This window comes from Trachypithecus francoisi, unplaced genomic scaffold (genome assembly GCF_009764315.1).
Source record: "Trachypithecus francoisi isolate TF-2019V2 unplaced genomic scaffold, Tfra_2.0 Lachesis_group10, whole genome shotgun sequence".
Lineage (NCBI taxonomy): Eukaryota > Metazoa > Chordata > Mammalia > Primates > Cercopithecidae > Trachypithecus > Trachypithecus francoisi.
In genome coordinates, this window is record NW_022681455.1 from 58,586,021 (window position 1) to 58,605,427 (window position 19,407).

General features: G+C 34.9%; 1 protein-coding gene across 1 annotated transcript in view; it reads right to left on the minus strand.

Moving 5' to 3' along the window:
- Positions 1 to 386: 386 nt before the first annotated feature.
- KHDRBS2 (KH RNA binding domain containing, signal transduction associated 2) overlaps positions 387 to 19,407 on the minus strand; it is a 591,787-nt gene continuing 572,766 nt past the window's right edge. The window contains exons 8-9 of the mRNA XM_033217544.1: positions 16,261 to 16,319; positions 387 to 1,491 (exon numbers count right to left, since the gene is read on the minus strand). Of these exons, the coding sequence (XP_033073435.1) occupies positions 1,394 to 1,491; positions 16,261 to 16,319 (157 nt within the window). The 3' untranslated portion in view covers positions 387 to 1,393. The remainder of the gene's footprint in view (positions 1,492 to 16,260; positions 16,320 to 19,407) is intronic.

The window sequence follows — 19,407 nt, forward strand, 5'->3', positions numbered from 1 at the left end:
GTCTCAAAAGAAATATCAGCCCTCTAAACTGCCTTCAAGGGCGGTGATATTTAGCACTGAAAATTACAAATAAAGTTTTTGAGGTTGAATAGCAACAACTGGCCAGTGACACTGATGATTTGTTTGTCAAAACAAATTGTTATAAACTACGCAAATGAAGTCCACGCACTCCTTTGAGTGAAAACAATAAAGTGAATCTACGCAATGCTTACATGTTGGATGGGATATTTAATGTGCGGGGAAACTCAAAGGTTGAAGAACTAGGCATTTAGACAGTGGTAAGTGGTAATCTTACCTCTTTATACTCCATTACTCTTTCTCACGAGAGACATGCTAATGCAAACAAGTCAATCAGAATTTGTGTTTAGCAAGATAAAGCTTAGAGGATAGTTTAAAATCCATTTATTATTCTAAATCCATTTTTTTCCATTAACATGTTATACATTAGTGTTTACTAACCATGATTCATGTAACAGTTTAGTTTGTTAACTTTTAAATTATTTAACAACCATAAGTTATTAATACATTTTTAAGTATTACACAAATATCTTAAAACAGGCTTGGGTTCATTTTTGTAATTTTTAAATAGAAAACAGTTTAGGCATCTCTTGAAGAAGAAATAAAGCAGGCATTTAAAGCTAGAAAACAAGTAATTCCAAATTTAGTTTTTACAAAAGTTTTCAGCTTTATTGACAAATTATGGCAAACATATTTGACAAATTGTGGTTTCCTATTTAGAGAAGCTTACACATGGAACTTTATGTGTGTGTGTTTTTTTTCTTTTTTAACAAATACAGGTTAAAACACTGAACAAATTCAGTTAGCTACATACATACAGTAGCTGCTTGTTTTCAACCCCATTAAAACAGCATTTAAAATTAAATTTACAAACTTAATATCGAACATCTTTGTCTAACTAACAGATATTGAAAGACAGGTTAAAACATCTTATCTACAACTTTATTATCAGCTAGTTCAAAAATCATATTACAGTCTTTTAGCAACCCTAAACAAAGTTTCTGCTAGTTGGTTAAGACTCAAAATCTGTTAACAGATTCATGCTTTTTCTCAAAAAAAAAAAAAAAAAAAGGAAAAAAAAAGATTACACACAACAATGAAAAACAACCAAGAGAATATCATCCTACTGAGAGGTTTATAGACTATGCTTGCCAATGTCTTCTTCAGTCTGCTTTGTAAAATAATACTAATGTCAATGTCACGCCAACAGTATAGAGGGAAATACAAGAAATATATGGGAGTAATCATGAGCAGTTATCCCTAGAATAGAAAACAACAAACAAAAAAAAGGACTATTACTTGTCTTGTTGCTGTTTATGTGGAGACCACAGGCTATGAATTGTCTTTGAGGTGAGGTCACAGGTGGGAAGGACCTTCAATATCTACCATAGGGGTGTTCCCTGTATCCCCCTCTTGCTGACCTCGGCGGTGGTGCCTTCAAGCTAGAGCGGGTTGTGGCCCATTCTTCTGGTGCTGTGAAAAAGAGAAAGACAGTAACACACACATGACTTCACAGTTACTAAAAAATAGTCATTTAAGACACAATAGTTGACTGAGAAAAATAAACCAAAGATCTCAACACTGAACGCTAAAGCCTATTTTTTCCACATCGTAAGACTATCAAAAATGTGTATAGAAATGTGTACCGTGTATTTACTATGTGTTAGATTTAAATGCCACAAAATAGAAAGAGGAGTATTAGTGTAAACCCTTGCCCACAAAATCTTTTTACACAGAATTCTTAAAAATAAATAAATAAATCAGATATAGCAAACCAGTAGTCCTTAGCCCTTGAATAACTTGAGAATCACCTGGAAATATTAAACAATCACAATAAAAGATAACTAATGCCTGGTCTCTGTCCCCTAAATCTACTGATTAGAAAAATCTATGGGCTGGGACCTAGGGTTTGGTATTCAGATACTCCCCAGATGATAGTTACATAGGCCAGGGTTGAGATCCATTGGGCTAAATTGTAGAGAGAAAGTGAGAGATAAGCAGAAGATAGAGTAGAAAAAAACCTTAAGCAGCAAAATCAGTAAACAAAACAAAACACAAAGATATCACTTTTTCCAAGTAAACAATTCAGTAAATAAAGAAGTATTAGTACACCAGGAAAACTCCATTTACCTGCTAATTTTGGCTAGGTTCCAAAACATTGAGAGTAATAGAAATCTATTATTCCAAAAGAGCAAGAAAGAAGCAACCAAGCTTTTGAGTACTGTGGACAATAGCTATTGTAAAATCTGTGTCCCCAGAAAAGAAATGCAATTATTCTTTAAAAGAACTCAATGTTGGCTTTATGGTAACATGTTATATGATTCCAGCCACTAGGTTATTTTGGTCTCTCAATCAGAATTCAGTTCCTCATCAAGAGCATATTTCACGCATGGGTGTGTAAAAGGAGGTATGGACAAAGGGAAGAAGGTTACTAGAGACACATAGATATTGATAACTGATATATAAAATAATGGAAATATTAACTGGTAAATAATTGCAGATTGAGGTCAACTAAGGTAGGGCATTTGCCCCTAGATAGTTCATCTGATCATAAGAATTAGTTGAGAAAGATTACTAGAAAAGCATACAAAATTTCAATTGTACTCATTATAATATAGAGCAAATGAAAACAATCTACTATGTAGAAAAATGATCAAAAGTTTATCATTGTTGGGAAAAATGGCACTTAAGTGGACAAATATTAGTTTTTTGAGAATATTCTCACCAGGGAATTATTATTACAACTGATACCTGATAATAAAATTTTAAAAAATCTCTTTTACTATTTAGTATTGTATTTCAGTATGTAATAGGATATAAAATAGGAGTAAGAAACGAAATGAACACAACAAATGTTGCCGTTGCTCAAAATATAGGTTTACCTGGATCACAGGTTGGCTTACTCTGGCCTGTGAACCAAATTTGGCCAGCTTATTGTTTCGTAAATAGTTTTACTGGAACACAGGCATGCTATTTATTTACATATTGTCTATTGCTGCTTTCACGATACAAAGGAAAAGTTGAGTAATTGTGACAGAGATTATACTGCTTGAAAAGCCTAAAATATTTATACTTTGGGCTTTTACAGAAAAGTTTTACAGATTCCTGCTCTAGACCATGTTGCTTTTGGTAGGAAAATGCAGATGTTGGTCTTTCTGTTGTAATCTTTTGAGGGCAGGAATTTATCCCCAAACCATTTGACTTTATCAATATAAAAATGAAAAGAATTCCATGTATTTGCTTGACTGGAACTAAATAAAACTGTTTTTGGTGTACTCATAGGGAAAACACATTCAGCATGTGCAAGCTTGAAAGTACCTACTTAGCCTTATGTAAAATGAGTATTTACACCATGTTCATGAGATAATCCAGGCTATATCATTGTTTTTGTCTTCTGATGGTAAAATGTATCCCAATTTATTATGGGATACCAATTTATTATGGGATATTATTGGAGCAAAAAGAATGTACTACTTTTTGCTCCAATTATCCTAGAGTGTTAGAAATCCCTGGGTTTCACTCTATAGGATTTAAGAGCTGAGATAATAGAGGCTTCAAGTTTTCCCAGGAAATAGAAGTCCCAGGTCCTTTTTTAGATTCTGAATGTTCCTGAAAAATAGCTGAACAATCATGAGCAGAGTGACAGAACACTTGTCACATACACTCCCAGATTTTTTCAGAATTTTAAATTGACATAAACCTAGGAACTTGCTACAGAGGACATAAGTGTTTAATAACTACTCATCAACTTGGCTTCAGTTGACTTTTTCTAAGTCTCTAGGGCAGTTAATTGATGAGCTAAAACTCTTCATGTCTTAAATGTTAGCCAACATTAGAATAGGGACTGTCGCTATCCACTGTTGCTTCCCCAGTGCCTGGGAGAAATGCAATGCCTAGTTACGGCTGAAGCAGTAAAAGGTTACATGAAAGAAAGGGTGGATTAATGAAGAAAGGAACTATGCAGAAAGTTCCAGTGATAATTCAAAAAACAGAAAGAGCTGAGCTAAAGAAGTTTAACATTTATTTTTAAAACTCTTTAATTAGAAATCTTATATATTTGTTATAGAGTTAAAAATCAGACTTCTTACTCAAAAGGGTTAGTTATCTAAGTATCAAAAATATTTCACTATTGAATTCAATGAAGTAATCGTAGTGGGATCCCATTACAAAAAAGTAGAAAAACATCATATTTCATGGCACAAAAATGTGCTCTTTCATAATGCTGTGCTTCTATGTGAATTAATACTATGCTCTTTTCTCCTTGCTCAAGGGTAGGAAAATGGAAATTATTGTTAGTTCATGATACTTGTAACTGGAAAAGTAAATCGCCAGCCAAAGTGATTTCCTACTCAAGCGAAAGTAAGTTTCTAATTGTCCAAGATTCCATACCATTTGCAGAGGAAATTAAGGACTTATTTCACTTAATTCAGACCTTGCTTCCATTGTTTACATGTTCTTGGTAACAATAGCAAAAAGAGATCAGGAAAAATATTATTTTTATTTGTGTCCATCTTTATCTTTCCTAATATCAGAATGTTTATATATAGCTACAGATTTACAATTGCCATATGATAATGCACGCCAGTTTTTCTTAGTGAGAATATGTTCTTTGGATTGCGATTGGAGAGTCCTGACCCAATGAATGTTTTTCCAGTGCCACCATATAGTGCGTCATTGAACTTTATATGGTCGGCCAAGCCCCTCATTGTTCACCAGCGATATTTAAGCCTCTGGATTTCTTTACTGCCAGTACCACAGATAGAAGGGATTCTAACCTGAGTCCCATGGAATCTTGAGCATGGAAGAGGCCCAAACATAGGGAGAGACAAATCATGACTGGGTTCCTCATGATGGAGTTTCTCTGAAATTTGAAGTTATAAAGACCCACCAATGAACTTATAATTCATCTGTCCTCTTGGGTCTCTTAGTAGACAAGAAGATTCTAAATATTTTAAGCCTTCCTACGAATTTTAGAATCCTGTTTTTTTCTAGTCCCATGGTGTGTTCTACGATGTCATTTAAAAAACTCACTGTGATAGTAACAAACCTGCATGTTGTGCACATGTATCCTAGAACATAAAGTATAATAAAATAAATAAATAAATAAATACAATGATGATTAAAATTTAAAAAACAAAACTCACTGCATCCAATGAAATTTAGAAATTTATTTATCCTTTAGGGAAATGATACAAGAATTAAGATTCTGTCAATATCAGGATCACTGTCACATGAGAAGCACCAGCTAGGCTATGAATTAATCTAATAACAAATTCCTCCTCAAAAAAGGTATGAAATAACTATCTGCCAAATTAAAATTATGGAATGGGTTACATAACTGTGAATATGAAAATAGCAAATCAGGACATGAGAAACAGAAGTTAAGTGACTTGATCCAATTGCCACCCTTTCTTGGCTTCCAATTCAGGCTTTAAAGTATCACATATTATAAGAAATATGAGATAAATGTATATTTATTATACGAATAATAAAGCATCACTAAATACATTTTTCATTTATTGAAGATCTCCCATATGCTAGTTACTAAACTATGCCCTGCATATAAGGACAGTTGAAGGGGCCCGTAAAAGACACAGGAAAAAACTAACATGAAATTTCATAGATTATAACACAATTTTAATTGATGTTTTAAGAAAATGCTGGGGAAAGCACAGGGAAGGGAGGTCTAACTTTCATCATTCAGCTGAACTTGTATTGAACTCTAACATTTAATCATCTCAAAGAAGGGATTTTCTGAGCAAATACACTCAGTAAGAACACGGGTGCTGTTTAACTTATCTAAGAGAATTCACTTTCTTTAAAGACTTTCCTGTGTTAATTATTTTGTATTATCTGGCCTTGCTTCTAAACTGGACTCTAAGATCTATGAGAGGAGACATCGTCTACAGTGGTAGTCACTGAATAAGAACAAATAAGAATATTCATAAGCTGTATATAAATGAATGGTGCTACTAAATAAAAAAGGGGTTTCAAACCAATTATGCAAAATAAGTAAAACAGAACTTTTCAAAAAGGCATTGTTAGCAATTAGGTTGTCATGTTGCATGTATACAGTATATGTCAATATTTCTTTCAAAAGTTCTGTTTTTTATTAACTTAGGCTGCTATTTTACCCAGCGAATCGGGTTTTACAGACTGCCTAGAGTTCATCTCTATTTCATGGTAGTCAGCATCATTGAGGAACATTTGACTTTCATAGAAGAGTGTAAATTCCCTAGGTAACTCTTGTGCATTAAATATTACTGTGACTTCAAAAGTTTCTGTATCTCAAATACTGTGCGAGATGAGGCCTGTTAAGTGCTGTGCATTTGTCAATGTGTTCTTATTTCTGCAGTGGGACTAGGTAACTCGGGGAGCATTCACAGTGGGAAAGAAAAATCTGGATGATTTTTAAATTTGCAAAACTGCATTCTCTGATAGTTCCAGAGATACTGAGGTAGTTGGGAAAAACATGAAGTATAGGAATGAGGGGCCAATTCAGGAAAAGCTGGCATTATTTAAGTATCTGGAAAGCAAACTTTTCATGTTTATGTTTCAGGAAGTAGTTTTAAAACACCATCTAAGAGGAAATTAATTTTAGAGATCAGTTCAGAAAGGATAAAGGAGATCATGGAGCTTAATGAGTGCAGTCATGATACTCTTATTTTGCTATCTTAGATAGCTATTTGTCTGTATATCTGAAATATGGAAAAGCATCTTTAAAAACGCTTGTTAAACCCACAGCAAAAAGAAGGAAGTTCATGCTATTTATTTTTGGTACACTGTAAATCAACATGCAAAAATCACAACTAAAGTAGGAAACTTAAGTTAGTCTCTATCATTACAAACCGCTAGTGTTTTTGCTTCGCAAATCATATAATGGCATTATGACATGGTTGATTAAAATTCACCCTGGCTTTGAGCCACTCAGTTTGTTCATCTCAGCTAAGTTTCTGATGTTTCTAAGGAGTATTATTATATTTGAAAGCACCTTTCAAATACAATATTTATGGGTTGTTTTGAGGCTATTTAGTCCCAAAGAATATGTTAGTTTAGATGTTTTACTATTGTTGCAACTCACTATTATGATAACATCCATTTTATTTACTTAATGTTTAAACACCTATCATATTTTAAAAACCCTCACTATTATCACAACTTTGAAGGGCCTATCACAGCGCTAGGTATTTTGTGTATATTATTAGCAAATATCACACTTTTCCTACAAGGTAGCTGTTGACACTACCTTTTTTTAAAGATGAGGAAACTATGGCTCAGAAAGTTTAGTTGTTGGGAAGATACAGAATTTTTGTCTCTAACTGTCTCACCATCTATCGACCAATGCTTTCTCTTTTTCCTCTTTTTTTTCCCCTAGAAAACAAGACTTAATTTATTTTACTTCCCTTGAATTATACAATAATTAGTGTTGATTCCAACAACAATTAATTAGCCAAATGAATGAAACTGTAGTTATAATTCTGTTAGCAAGAATGTGGGCCGCTTCAACTGCATTTGTGAAGGTGCAAATCCAAAGTGGAATGCGGAGTTCTTTGCACTGCTCTGAGCATTTTAAAATATTAATGGAAATTTGGAACTGAGTGGCCCAACCATTTCAACTGTACAACGTGTATTCCCACTATTTGTAATTATATAGTTTATTATTTTAAGATGCAGAGGGTAATAGAAGAGGAAGAAATATGGGTGACCAGCATCTCTTTTCGCGGATGAACACGGTGCATTATGTTCCAACAAGAAGGGTTGCTAACTTTGAGTTCATCATCATTTATCCTCTCAGAAAATTCAATCAGCTTCTGGGAAGCATTTACAGCTTTTATCACTCTTTCAAATTTTTAATCAGATGTCCTCTGTTAGAAAAAATGTATCACTTGGGATAATCCATTTAGAGAGTAACAAGGGCTTAGCCTTTCTATGAAGTCCATTCTCAACCCTAAAATCTTACCATGCACATGGCAAGCACTCAGTAATTATTTACTGAATAAATTAGCTATATTTAAATATTTTGCATCTTCGTTTCAGACCCATAGGCTTCCCTCAGATGGATTCCTTCACTTTTGAATGGTAGTTCCCAGAGTCTTACAGCTGATCTGCATTTGCGTTATTGTTCTGCCTCTTTCTTGTTGAAAGATTCCTTTCAACGATCTTAAAACCATTTTTTAAACTTTTCTGTATTTTTATATTATTGTGCTTAACATCGCCAATTTACTTCATGTATATACCTAATTTCCATGTTATAACCTGGTTTCACAATTTTATCTTCTGTGCCTAAGCTTAGTTGGTTTGAATTACTGCTATATTCTAATTGTGAACTCAAGGAAGGTTAAAAAAAATGACTGACAAACTTCAGGTTGCGCCAAGAACAATATTCCAGGTAGTTTTGCAAGCAATGCATAATTTTTACCAGCTTCTGTTTTCCCAGGCGAGGCCACTGTGATTCCAATATTAGAAAGAATCCCCATAATTCAAACTCCTTGTTGGTAGTGGTGGTGTTTTCAAATTGCCTATTCAGTTCTAGTTCCTATCCTACACATTATTGTATTTAAAAAGTTGACTCAATCTGTACCATTTTATTTCTAATTATCATCCATTAATAATTGAAAATTATATATGTCATTAAAATTTAAACATTTTATTCTTGGCTCTGCTGTATAATATCCTGCAGCTGTAGAATAATACAGGCCAGTGGTTCTTAATATTTTTAAATAAGTATGTGCCTATTTTTATTGCTATAGGGTTAAGAACTCATTTAAATAAAAAGGAGACAAAGAAGCTAGCTAGAGAAAGGATTTTCAAAATGGAAGGTACAGAAAAAATGGTGAATGATAATTGGAAACAATGTAGAGGTTATCTGACTAAAGTCTAAAACACACTTTCATTATTATCAAATAAAATCCCGAATCATTCAAAAGACTGTGGAATTCAGCTAGAGACTTTTTGAAATGTACATAAGGAGTTTATAATATGAAGAATAATAGAAGGGAGAATAAAAATAGTGATATAAAGTAATATGGTATAATTCTCTTCTCAAATAATTTCAATACTCCCTTTAACTCAGCAAAGAAGGTAGGCTTGGTGACAGAGCTTCATAGACAGAGATTAAATTTGTAGTTGCCTGATAGTCTCACTCCCCCTACATTCTTCATTTCTCTACCTAAGAACAGAAATGAGCCAAAGTTACAGCAATTAGAAAAAATCAGGTTTTCAGCTCTACAAATGTTAATATTTCTGCATGACCTACTCTAAGTGCCTGTGCTTATACCACAGTGTGCCTTTCCCTGCTTTTCCAGGTTGTTAAATGGCTCCCACCACTTGTGAAAGATCTTAGATAGTGTTTGTCCCTGGTTACGGGGAGGTAAGCTCTAAATCTTAAAATTTCCCTAGTGATTGAAGTGTCTTTGTTATTCATGGTGAGCCCCTTCAACCACACCTTATAGTTTATACTAAGAAGATGATTCAAGATGGCAATGGTCATGCCTGGAAGACTAACCATAATATTAGAGAGTTGGGGCTTTGGCCTATGTGATAGCAGCCCAACCTGAGGAGTGGAGAAGGCTGGATATTGATATGATTTAATCCATCATGTCTATAAAATGAAACTATAATAAAATGTCTGGACACTGAGACTCCTGTGAGCTCCCCTGGTTAGCAATACTTTTATATTTTATTACATAGTGACGTGCCAGGAGGGTAATGTGGCTCAGCAGCTGTCAGAACCTTTATGTTTGGGATCCTCTCAGACTTTGCTCTTGCCTTATGTGTCTCTCTCTTTGACTGGTTTTGATTTGTACCCTTTTGCTCTGATAAAACTATAATTGTAAGTATAGCACTTTCCTTGGTCCTTTGAGTTGTTCTGAAAAATTATTAAACTTGAGAAGACAGTGGGAACTCCTGAATTTGTAGCCAGCCGGTCAGAAGCGAGAGTAGCCTGGAGTCCCCCAAACTTGTGAGTGATGTATGAAGTAGAATTTCGTGGAAATTTTGTGGAAAACTGTGCCCTTACTTTGCAAAGTTTGGCTTATGTATGGGCATCCCCTTTGTCTCTTTGCTTGCTCTCTTCAGTCTTCTCAGAAGCCTAAATCTTAGCTCTTGGCCCATGATTGAACCTATCTGTGCCAGAACTTCTGGATGCCAAAATCCCCTTGAGTTATCTGTCTATTATGGGCTGCTGCACTCCCCTGAGTCTGAGGGAGCTTCTCCTGGGACCTTCCTGGACAACTGCAAGCTTCAGAGAGACTGATCTAACTATTTTAGTTGTTGTCTTTGTTCGTTTATTTTCTGGCATATCTTGTTACCCACTGAACTAAAGGTTTGATAAGGTACCAGTACGGTTAAGACATTTGTTCAATACAAGAAGACACCGATTGTAAGTCATATATACATGTATATATACAGATATACATAGATACATATATATTTGCAGTGTTGGGAAGAATCCCTGTAATTCAAACTCCTTGGGGGTGGCGATGGTGTTTTTAAAATGCCTATTCTGTTTTAGTTCAGAGCATTTAACAATATTCTATTTCAAAATATTTAGCAAATATGCCGTCATTCAATAAGTTATGATGTTTGATAAATCAAGTGTAGCACATTTATTTTAGACCAACGTATTTAGTCTTTTTTTTCTTTTATTCTTGCTCTCTTTTAATAAACATAAAAAATCTCCTCAAATTCTGGAAATTCTGTAAAGATTTTCTAAGGTGGCATATCCCAGGATATATTTTTTTTCTTAGCTGACATACTTCCATGTGGGCAAAATTTTTTCCCCAGGTTTATATTTTGTATTCTGTACTTTGTGTTTTATAAACAATTCATTTTTCCTATATTCTACATATAAATCTATATCATCTTGAATATACTTTCTTGTACATGATCTGTTCATCCCAAGAGTTCGACAATAAGTCACTCAACTCTCCCATCCCTCTTAGCCAAAATGATTGTGCCATTAACTCAGCAGAAAAGAAAGTGATTAAAAAAAATAAAAACACCTTTCCTATGGCTTGTTTTATTGTCTCAACAAGAGCGTTGTGGACTGTAATTTTTTGTTGACTCTATCTGTTGGGTAAATTTTTTTAAAAAGTCAAGGTTGAGATTTAACTGTTCAACACACAATTGTTCCAAAAGGTAGTTACTTACGTTTATTACTACTTAAACTTACAGTTTTCATAAAGTGAACTTAAAATATCAGGTGCTCTAACACAATGTTTGATTACAAAATACCCAGTGTTATAAAAGGAGCCTGCATATAAGTTGTGTATCACCTTCAAGAATGCAAATGACTGGCACAGTTTGGCCATTCATCTTTTCAGTAGTCATGAGAAGCAGATACTGATGGGGAAAAAAAAAGGGCTTCAAGTATAATTTGGTTTTATTACTGTGAGAGAACTTATAAAGATAGTTATCAAAAAATGGATATTACAAATTAAGATCATAGGATCCTTCTAATGTGCCCCCGTGCATGTGGCTATCTAAAACTTATTCTCAACCTTAGCTTACAGTAGAACCACCCATGAAGCTTTTAAATAATTCTGATGGCTAGTTCTCATCTCCAAAGGTTGTGACAGATCCAGTCTGGGGTGGAAACTGAAAGTTGATATTTTTTTTCAAAGTTCAACAGGTGATCCTAAAATGTGTAATCACGGTTAATAATCTCTGAAACACTCTAAAGCAGGTTTTTGTCTCACCTAAAACTGTTGGATTAAGGAGTGCATTATTCAAAACAAAATTGAAACTGTAAATACTTTGAACGTAAAATAAGCAATACAAGCAGTGACGTAGTGGTGCACTGCTCTTTTTCATTGTTTCTTGCCTAGGCAACATGCTCTGCATTTGTTACCAAGGCTAATTGGATTAGATATCAATCTAATGATAACCACTGAAATAGCAAAAAGGGAAAGCTAATTTTAAAATTAATTTCACAAATGAATTTTAAAATACTTTAGAAGCATTATTTCACTAGGCCTTCTTCCTTTTAATTACAAATAAAGTTTAAAAATCTATATGAAAAGTAAAGCACAGTGATATTTTTCCCCATAACCTATTATGTAATAACTTTAATACATCTCAGAAAAAATAAATTATTTGCATATATTATTTTTAAATGACTGATAAATTATTGCCAAATTAAGAAATCTCATTTCCATTTCTAAGTCAATTTTCCAAAATTTATATTCTATTTACTATTAAAAACAGTCTTTGTTCTTGAATTAAATGGCTGGCACAACTGCCAGTTAGTTTCATTTTCCTTTGCTGTTTTCACAGATTAATCAATGCAGGGCTTATTTTCACACTGGGAAAATAATAATTCCAGCTCCTCAACACAAAATGAATACATTTGTGTTCCACAATTGACTTGAGGCACTCAAATGCCCTAGAATATGGCACAAAATTTCTTTTTGCTTTCATTCATTTCAAGATAGTGTATTAATATTATCCTCCTTGCTTCCACACAGCTGTCATCTAAAACGCCACTAAAGAATGGATGCATAATTAGCTCTTCAGTTCATACATTAAATACATTTTAATAAATAGCTCTTTTCTCAGAGAAAAGAATATTGGTGTCCATTCTTAGCTATCAGTCTCAGAGAGAACTTAGAGGGTATTTCTTATGTGAAGCATTGCTTAGCTAAGCTAATGTAGGCACTGTATTTAAAATACAGCCTTAATGAATTATTAGCCATTCTGACTCATCTGAAACAATCATAGTGATTCTGATAAATTAAGAAATATTTTTAAAATGCAGAAACTGATTTGGAATTCCTGTAAGTCAAATATTCATGCTCCAAAAACAAATTCAAGTTATCAGAAATGTAATATCTAAATGTTAATAGTAACCAATTTAAAATCAATTAAATATTTAATGAATACCAATGCATTAAACATTAATATTTATAATGAACAAGATAAGAATATGCCTTCTCATCAGAACGTAAGTTTCAAGAGATTGTTCACTACAATATCTCCAAGATTGAGATCAATGGCTTACATGTGTTAGCCATTAAGTAAATATCTGTTAAATGAGTAATGTTCTCTCAACTTGTATAAAATTATTACATACAATGGTTTAAAATCTGGTGCAGTTTTTTATCTGTAGGTGTAAGTTTCTCAACATTAAATATCAGAAACCAAGGAAGGACAATGTCCACCTTGTATATCATCATATTCTCAGAGACTAGCAATATCTATATGCACATTTTCAATGAATTAAAGAAAGGCCCAGTTTGTGTCTTACTCATTGATCACCGAGTAACCAATTGTACACGGCACGTGGCCTGATTCCTATATGATCAAGAATGTGCTTGGAACAATAGAAATATAAGTATTGCTGTGTTGAACTCCAAGAGTGCTGCAGGGCAGATGTGGAATCTCTAAAATGCTAGGCAATCTTACACCTCAGCCTGGCTGGTCCCCTGCTGCGGCTTTGGAGACAGCCTAGGATTTGGATGCTAGTGTTTTTATCAAATACCATCTGATGCCTTTGATCCCTTCCTTCCAATGAGTGGAAATTATATAAGGAACAAAACCAAAGCTGTACTTCTTATGGCAGCTTTCCAACTGAGCCAGAACTGTGCAGACTTGTTCATCATGTATATTTCTGTGAAATACTTTCTGAAATTATGTTAATTTGTTTTGGAAAAGAGTTCTAGCTATATAACAGCAAAAGATTAGGTTAATTTGATTAGTGTTAGAGAAACTTGGATTTGGGAGTGGGCCTGGTGCTCATTTTGGATTATTTACTTTTTTTCCTGAATAATAGTATAAAAGATCTCCTTCCCCTTAAAATAGTGAAATAGCAAGTGATAGCATTTTGAGAAATCCAAATTTAGGAAGGAAGATTTAGGATTTAGGAAGGAAGCTGAACGACTTTCCTTTAAACAAACTCAGGTTTAAAGTACCACATCCTGTTCTTTTTACCAAGTCTACTGAACCCTGCTCCCGCCTCCTGACAAAATCAACAAACAAACAAACTCCCAAATAATCAGACACACTTGAATTCACATTCTTGGTCTGTCACTGGCAAATTGTTGAACTGAGGCAAGATACTTAATGCTCTGAGTCTTAGTTTCTCACCTGAAAAATGCAGATGACAATATGAGTATGCATCCCAAAGCCTTATCTGTTTCCCATCCTTCTCTAGAGGATTCTAATGGGGATTAGAGTATACAAATAGATAGATGTATAATGTCTATAAGGATTACTTCTGCAATTGCTAATCCTCATTATAAAATGCTTAGTACAGGCCGGGCGCGGTGGCTCAAGCCTGTAATCCCAGCACTTTGGGAGGCCGAGACGGGTGGATCACGAGGTCAGCAGATCGAGACCATCCTGGCTAACATGGTGAAACCCCGTCTCTACTAAAAAATACAAAAAACTAGCCGGGCGAGATGGCGGGCGCCTGTAGTCCCAGCTACTTGGGAGGCTGAGGCAGGAGAATGGCGTGAACCCGGGAGGCGGAGCTTGCAGTGAGCTGAGATCCGGCCACTGCACTCCAGCCTGGGCGGCAGAGCGAGACTCCGCCTCAAAAAAAAAAAAAAAAAATAAATAAATAAATAAAATGCTTAGTACAGAGCCATAATAGGTACTTCATGTGTGGTAGCAGCAATTAATAGTATTTCAACCACTGATGAGAATATCAGAACAGAAGCTGAGCCTCACAGCCATACTCTCACATTGACTTCACCTTTGTTGTTCAGTTTCCTCATAAAAATGGGTATAAAGATACTTTATCTCCTCACTTACTCCATGACCGTAGTCATAGTATTTCAATTTATTTTAAAGAAATAAATACAAAATATCTGTAACTAATTATCCCATGATTGGTTGGTGGTGGTGGCTTGTTTTTCTCCTCCTATTTCTGGGCTTGGCCTTGTGTTAGTTTATGACTGGTTTTAAGTAAGATATTCTTCTTCCTTTCCTCTCGACATCAGGACTTGCCTTTCCCAGCATCATATGAAGCCCCAAACACAGCAACAACCATTGTCTCCTTTATTTTTCCCCATAGAGAGGAATAAAATGAACATGGTATTATTTAATTTATTTATTTTTGTTAGAGACAGGGTCTCACTCTGTTGCCTAGACTGGAGTGCAGTGGCTATTTGCAGGCATGATTATTGCACAATTATAGCTTCAAACTTTTGGGCTGAAGCAATCCTCCTGCCTCAGTCTCTGGAGTAGCTAGGACTATAGTCATGCACCAATGCCAAGCAGCCTTGGTATTATTTTAATAAAAATTCAAGACTATAAATATTTATATGAGTGTCATTTTTTAAGGTGGGGAGCTAGTGATGCTATTTATTTATTTATTTATTGAGACTGAGTCACGCTCTGTTGCCAGGCTGGAGTGCAGTGGCACAATCTCGGCTCACTGCAACCTCCGACTCCCTGGTTCAAGCTATTTTCCTGTCTCAGTCTCCCAAGTAGCTGGGATGAGAGGCATGCACCACAACGCCCAGCTAATTTGTTTTGCATTTTTAGTAGAGACGAGGTTTCACCATGCTGGCCAAGATGGTCTTGCTCTCCTGATCTCGTGATCTGCCTGCCTCGGACTCCCAAAGTGCTGTGATTGCAGGCGTGAGCCACCGTGCCCGGGTACATATGTATTTTAAAGAATCACAAAGTACGTCTCAAAAATGATGTACTGTATTGATATGTCATAGGAATTCAATAGATCTTAACTGAGTATAATTATGATCAATTTTAAGTGGTATTTTAATTAAGGAATATATTTTTTAAATAAATTAGTTTTATAGACTGACATCCTTATTGACTATCAATTTTTATGAGCCAAGCCTTATTTGGCTATGCATGCTAGAAAAATAACCTGAGAGTTATTTTATAATAACAATTTCTGCCCTTAAAGTTTGTAAATATTTTAAATGTGTATTACTCTGATGATCTTTTGACAGCAGAAAAGACACAATATTGTTGCCAAATCAATGAGTAGACAATGAACACAGTTAAACATACAAGACACTATTTAGAATGATCACTGTTGCTGTTGAAAATGATTTATGATTGTGATTAATTGCTTTTAAAATTTTGATCAAAATTGATCTGTCTAATTTTCTGGTACTAGCTGTGTAAGTCAAATCTCACTCTGGAATTACATAAATCAATTTAGTCTAAACTTCTGGAAAAACTAGGGGGAGAAAGATGGAAATAATTTTCGAGTTGTCAGTGACTGATGGATGTTCCGATTTCACAGTTTTAGTAAAGAAAAGGTCTTACCGTAGCTGTCATAGGCATCCTCACTTACTCCATGACCGTAGTCATAGTATTCAGGCACACTGCAACAAATTTAGACAGCAATCAATGTTACTGTAACCGGGAAAATCAACCCAGAAACTCATATGGAATTTGAAGGCAAAATGTGTGCTGAGGTAATATTCCAGGACCTTCAAGGCATAAAACACAATCCTAAATAAATCTTCAGTAGGAAAAACACAGGTTATTGACAAGGAGTGCTATGATGTTTTGTAATGCCACCTCAGTATTTCTTTATCTCTATCCTCCAATTTGATAAATCAAATTTCCCCTAAAACACAAGTATAACACTTCAAAATCTGTCAAGAAGAGAGTTATAAAAGGCCTATTTCCAAGAAAAAGTGCTCTCTAAGATGACAATCTGGTCAATCATGTATGGCTTTTAATGCTGTTATCTTAAGAAATATGCATCCTTTTTTTCACGTTGAAACACTAAACTATATTTATACTCCCCTCTATCCCTTTCACATCATGTCTGTGCACTCCCCAAATATATAAGCTATTTTGTTTCACTCGACATTTTACTAGATGCCTCCACATTTCAATAACTGTCGACGGTGTTCTTCCTCCATCTCTTACTCAAAGGACACTCTCTCTCCGACCCACTCTGTTACCCCTTTACAATTGTCCTCATTGTTTCCTGCTGCATCCACTTCCCCCTTTAAGGCATGATGCCTACTAGCATTTCAAAGTCTTATGTGTTTCTTATCCGTAAAAAGCTCTCCCTCATCCACATAACTCCTTCTAGCAATTATCCCATTTCTTGAAAAGAAGTGACTCTACTCACTCTTTTCACTGACTCATCTCCATAGGCATTTGAAGACGCCCAATCAGGCTGCCATTCCACTGCTCCACTGAAACAGCTCTTGACAAGATCTTAACATATTCACATTCAATGGCCAAGACTTAGTGTTCATTTTACTTTAGCACCATTTAACACGGTTGATTATTTCATGATTCTGCAAACACTTCACTTGCTTCTGAGATCTCCTCTTTCATGGGTCTTCAAGTGCACTTCATTTCTTCATTCTTCCCTGTGGTTACCTTCTCATTTTCCCAATCACCTATTCTTGGAGACCACTAGGACTCAGTTGAATGTTTCTCTTTTCTATTCATACTTACTCCCTAGGCAGTCTCATCTAGTTCCTAATGCTCTATCTAGTAGCAAATTCACTTCGAATTGTAAAATATATCCGGAATCTGAACATGTCTAAACATATCCACAGCTATCACTGAGTTAAAGTTATTACTATCTCGCATTTAAATGAGAATGCTATCCTTCTAAGCGGTTTCTATGCACTGATTGCTCTGTTGCTATTATCTACGTAGTAGTCAAAGTCATTTTTATAGAAATAAGTTAGACTATATTAGCTCTCTACTCAAAAATTCATAAATAGCTTCCCATATTCTTTAGGAGAAAAATAAAAAATTCTTATTTTGCCTACACCAGTTGCCCCCCCTAGAGTTTCTCAGACCTCATGCTCTAACACTTTCTCCTTGCTCACTCACCTTACTCAGGGGACATGGGCTCCTAGATGTTCTCTGAACACTACAAACACATTACTATCTCAGGGCTTTTTCATTTGCTGTTTCTCCTACCTGAAACATGCTTTCTCTAAATGTCCAGTTGTCCCTTTCCTCATTCTTTCAGAGCTCACTCAAATGTCACTTATGAGAGGTTTCCCTGATCAATATATTTAGACCAGGGCCCACCCACACCTACCTTGCTTTGGTCACCTTAGCATTCATTGACCACCACCATACATATTATACAAACACACACACAAATACCTGTTTGCTTATTTATTTATTGCCTATTCCCCACTTCTAGAATATAAACTTCTTGGTATAGAAAATTGGTCTCTCATTTATTCATTTGCTCTCGTTGTTCCAAGCAGATTTTCTAGAACAATGTTTTGCACATAACAGCTGCTCAATGAATATTTATAGGACAATAGAATAAATTGCTCATAGGAAGCCCAGACACCATTTAATTGAGTAGCCTAATAAAACCATGTCACAATTTAAAAAGAATAACATGTAAAAGTGAAAATTAATTTAATTTAATTATTGGGCTAATTCATATATTTTTAGTCTTACTGAGGGATCTATAAATATTCATGATACATTATATTTTCCTTCAAATACACTTCTTGGTTTAAAGTTAGCTATCAATCATTGTCCCCCTATATAAATCTTAATTTATAAGTTATGTCAAGGTTAGTAATTCATTTTAAGTATATAAAAGTGTATCAAGACAATGGCTGAATATCAAAAACCTAATTGTGTAAGGGCTGAGGGTAGGGGATAGATGTCAAAGGGTTAGGATGGAAGGAACGACAGAAGGGCCTAAAATTAGATGTTCTCTGAATGTGGTTATTATTATCCTGCAAAGCAATTCCATAGGTCTCATTATTTTAAGTATTTTTGATTTTATGGATAGTAAAGAAAGAGAAGAAAAAAAGAAAAGCAAAGTCTATATATCAGAGATAAAAAGAGGGGCAGAGAAAACTTTGGTCAACCTTATCTTCCTTGGAGGCAATTTATAACGCATGAACTTCAATATAAGTGTAAAGAATCTGAAAAAATGATTGCCTAGCTCAGCCCTCACTGCCCAACATGTTTACATTCAAACTGTCTAAAAAATTATGCTAATGTGTTCTCTACATCCTTCTAATGGCTGGAGATTGTAGAAGGCTAATGGCATTGGGTGGAATCTGGATGCGTATCTCTTCTTTCACTTACTTGACATGATAGAAATGATGCAACCCAACTCAGAGTCCTCATACAGGTATAGCAAATTCCTGAGAGTTGTTAAATTCATTCCTTAAGCGATTAAGAGGTGAACTTCATAAGAAAATAATTTAACAACCAGCAGTCCCACTTATAGCAACATAGAGGAAAATGCTGGCATTGAGGGAAGCTTCTCCTTCCCTTGTCATCATCAATACATTTTCTGCGAGTAAGCCCCTGATCATGTTCCCCAGAGTGTGCTGTGTGAGGACCAGTAGCACTATAACAGCATTGCATGGCATTAATATGTTTCTCACTTTTTATTTTAATTGTTAAGATAAGAGAGAGAAAAAGAACAGCAGTGGGAGAGAATATAAG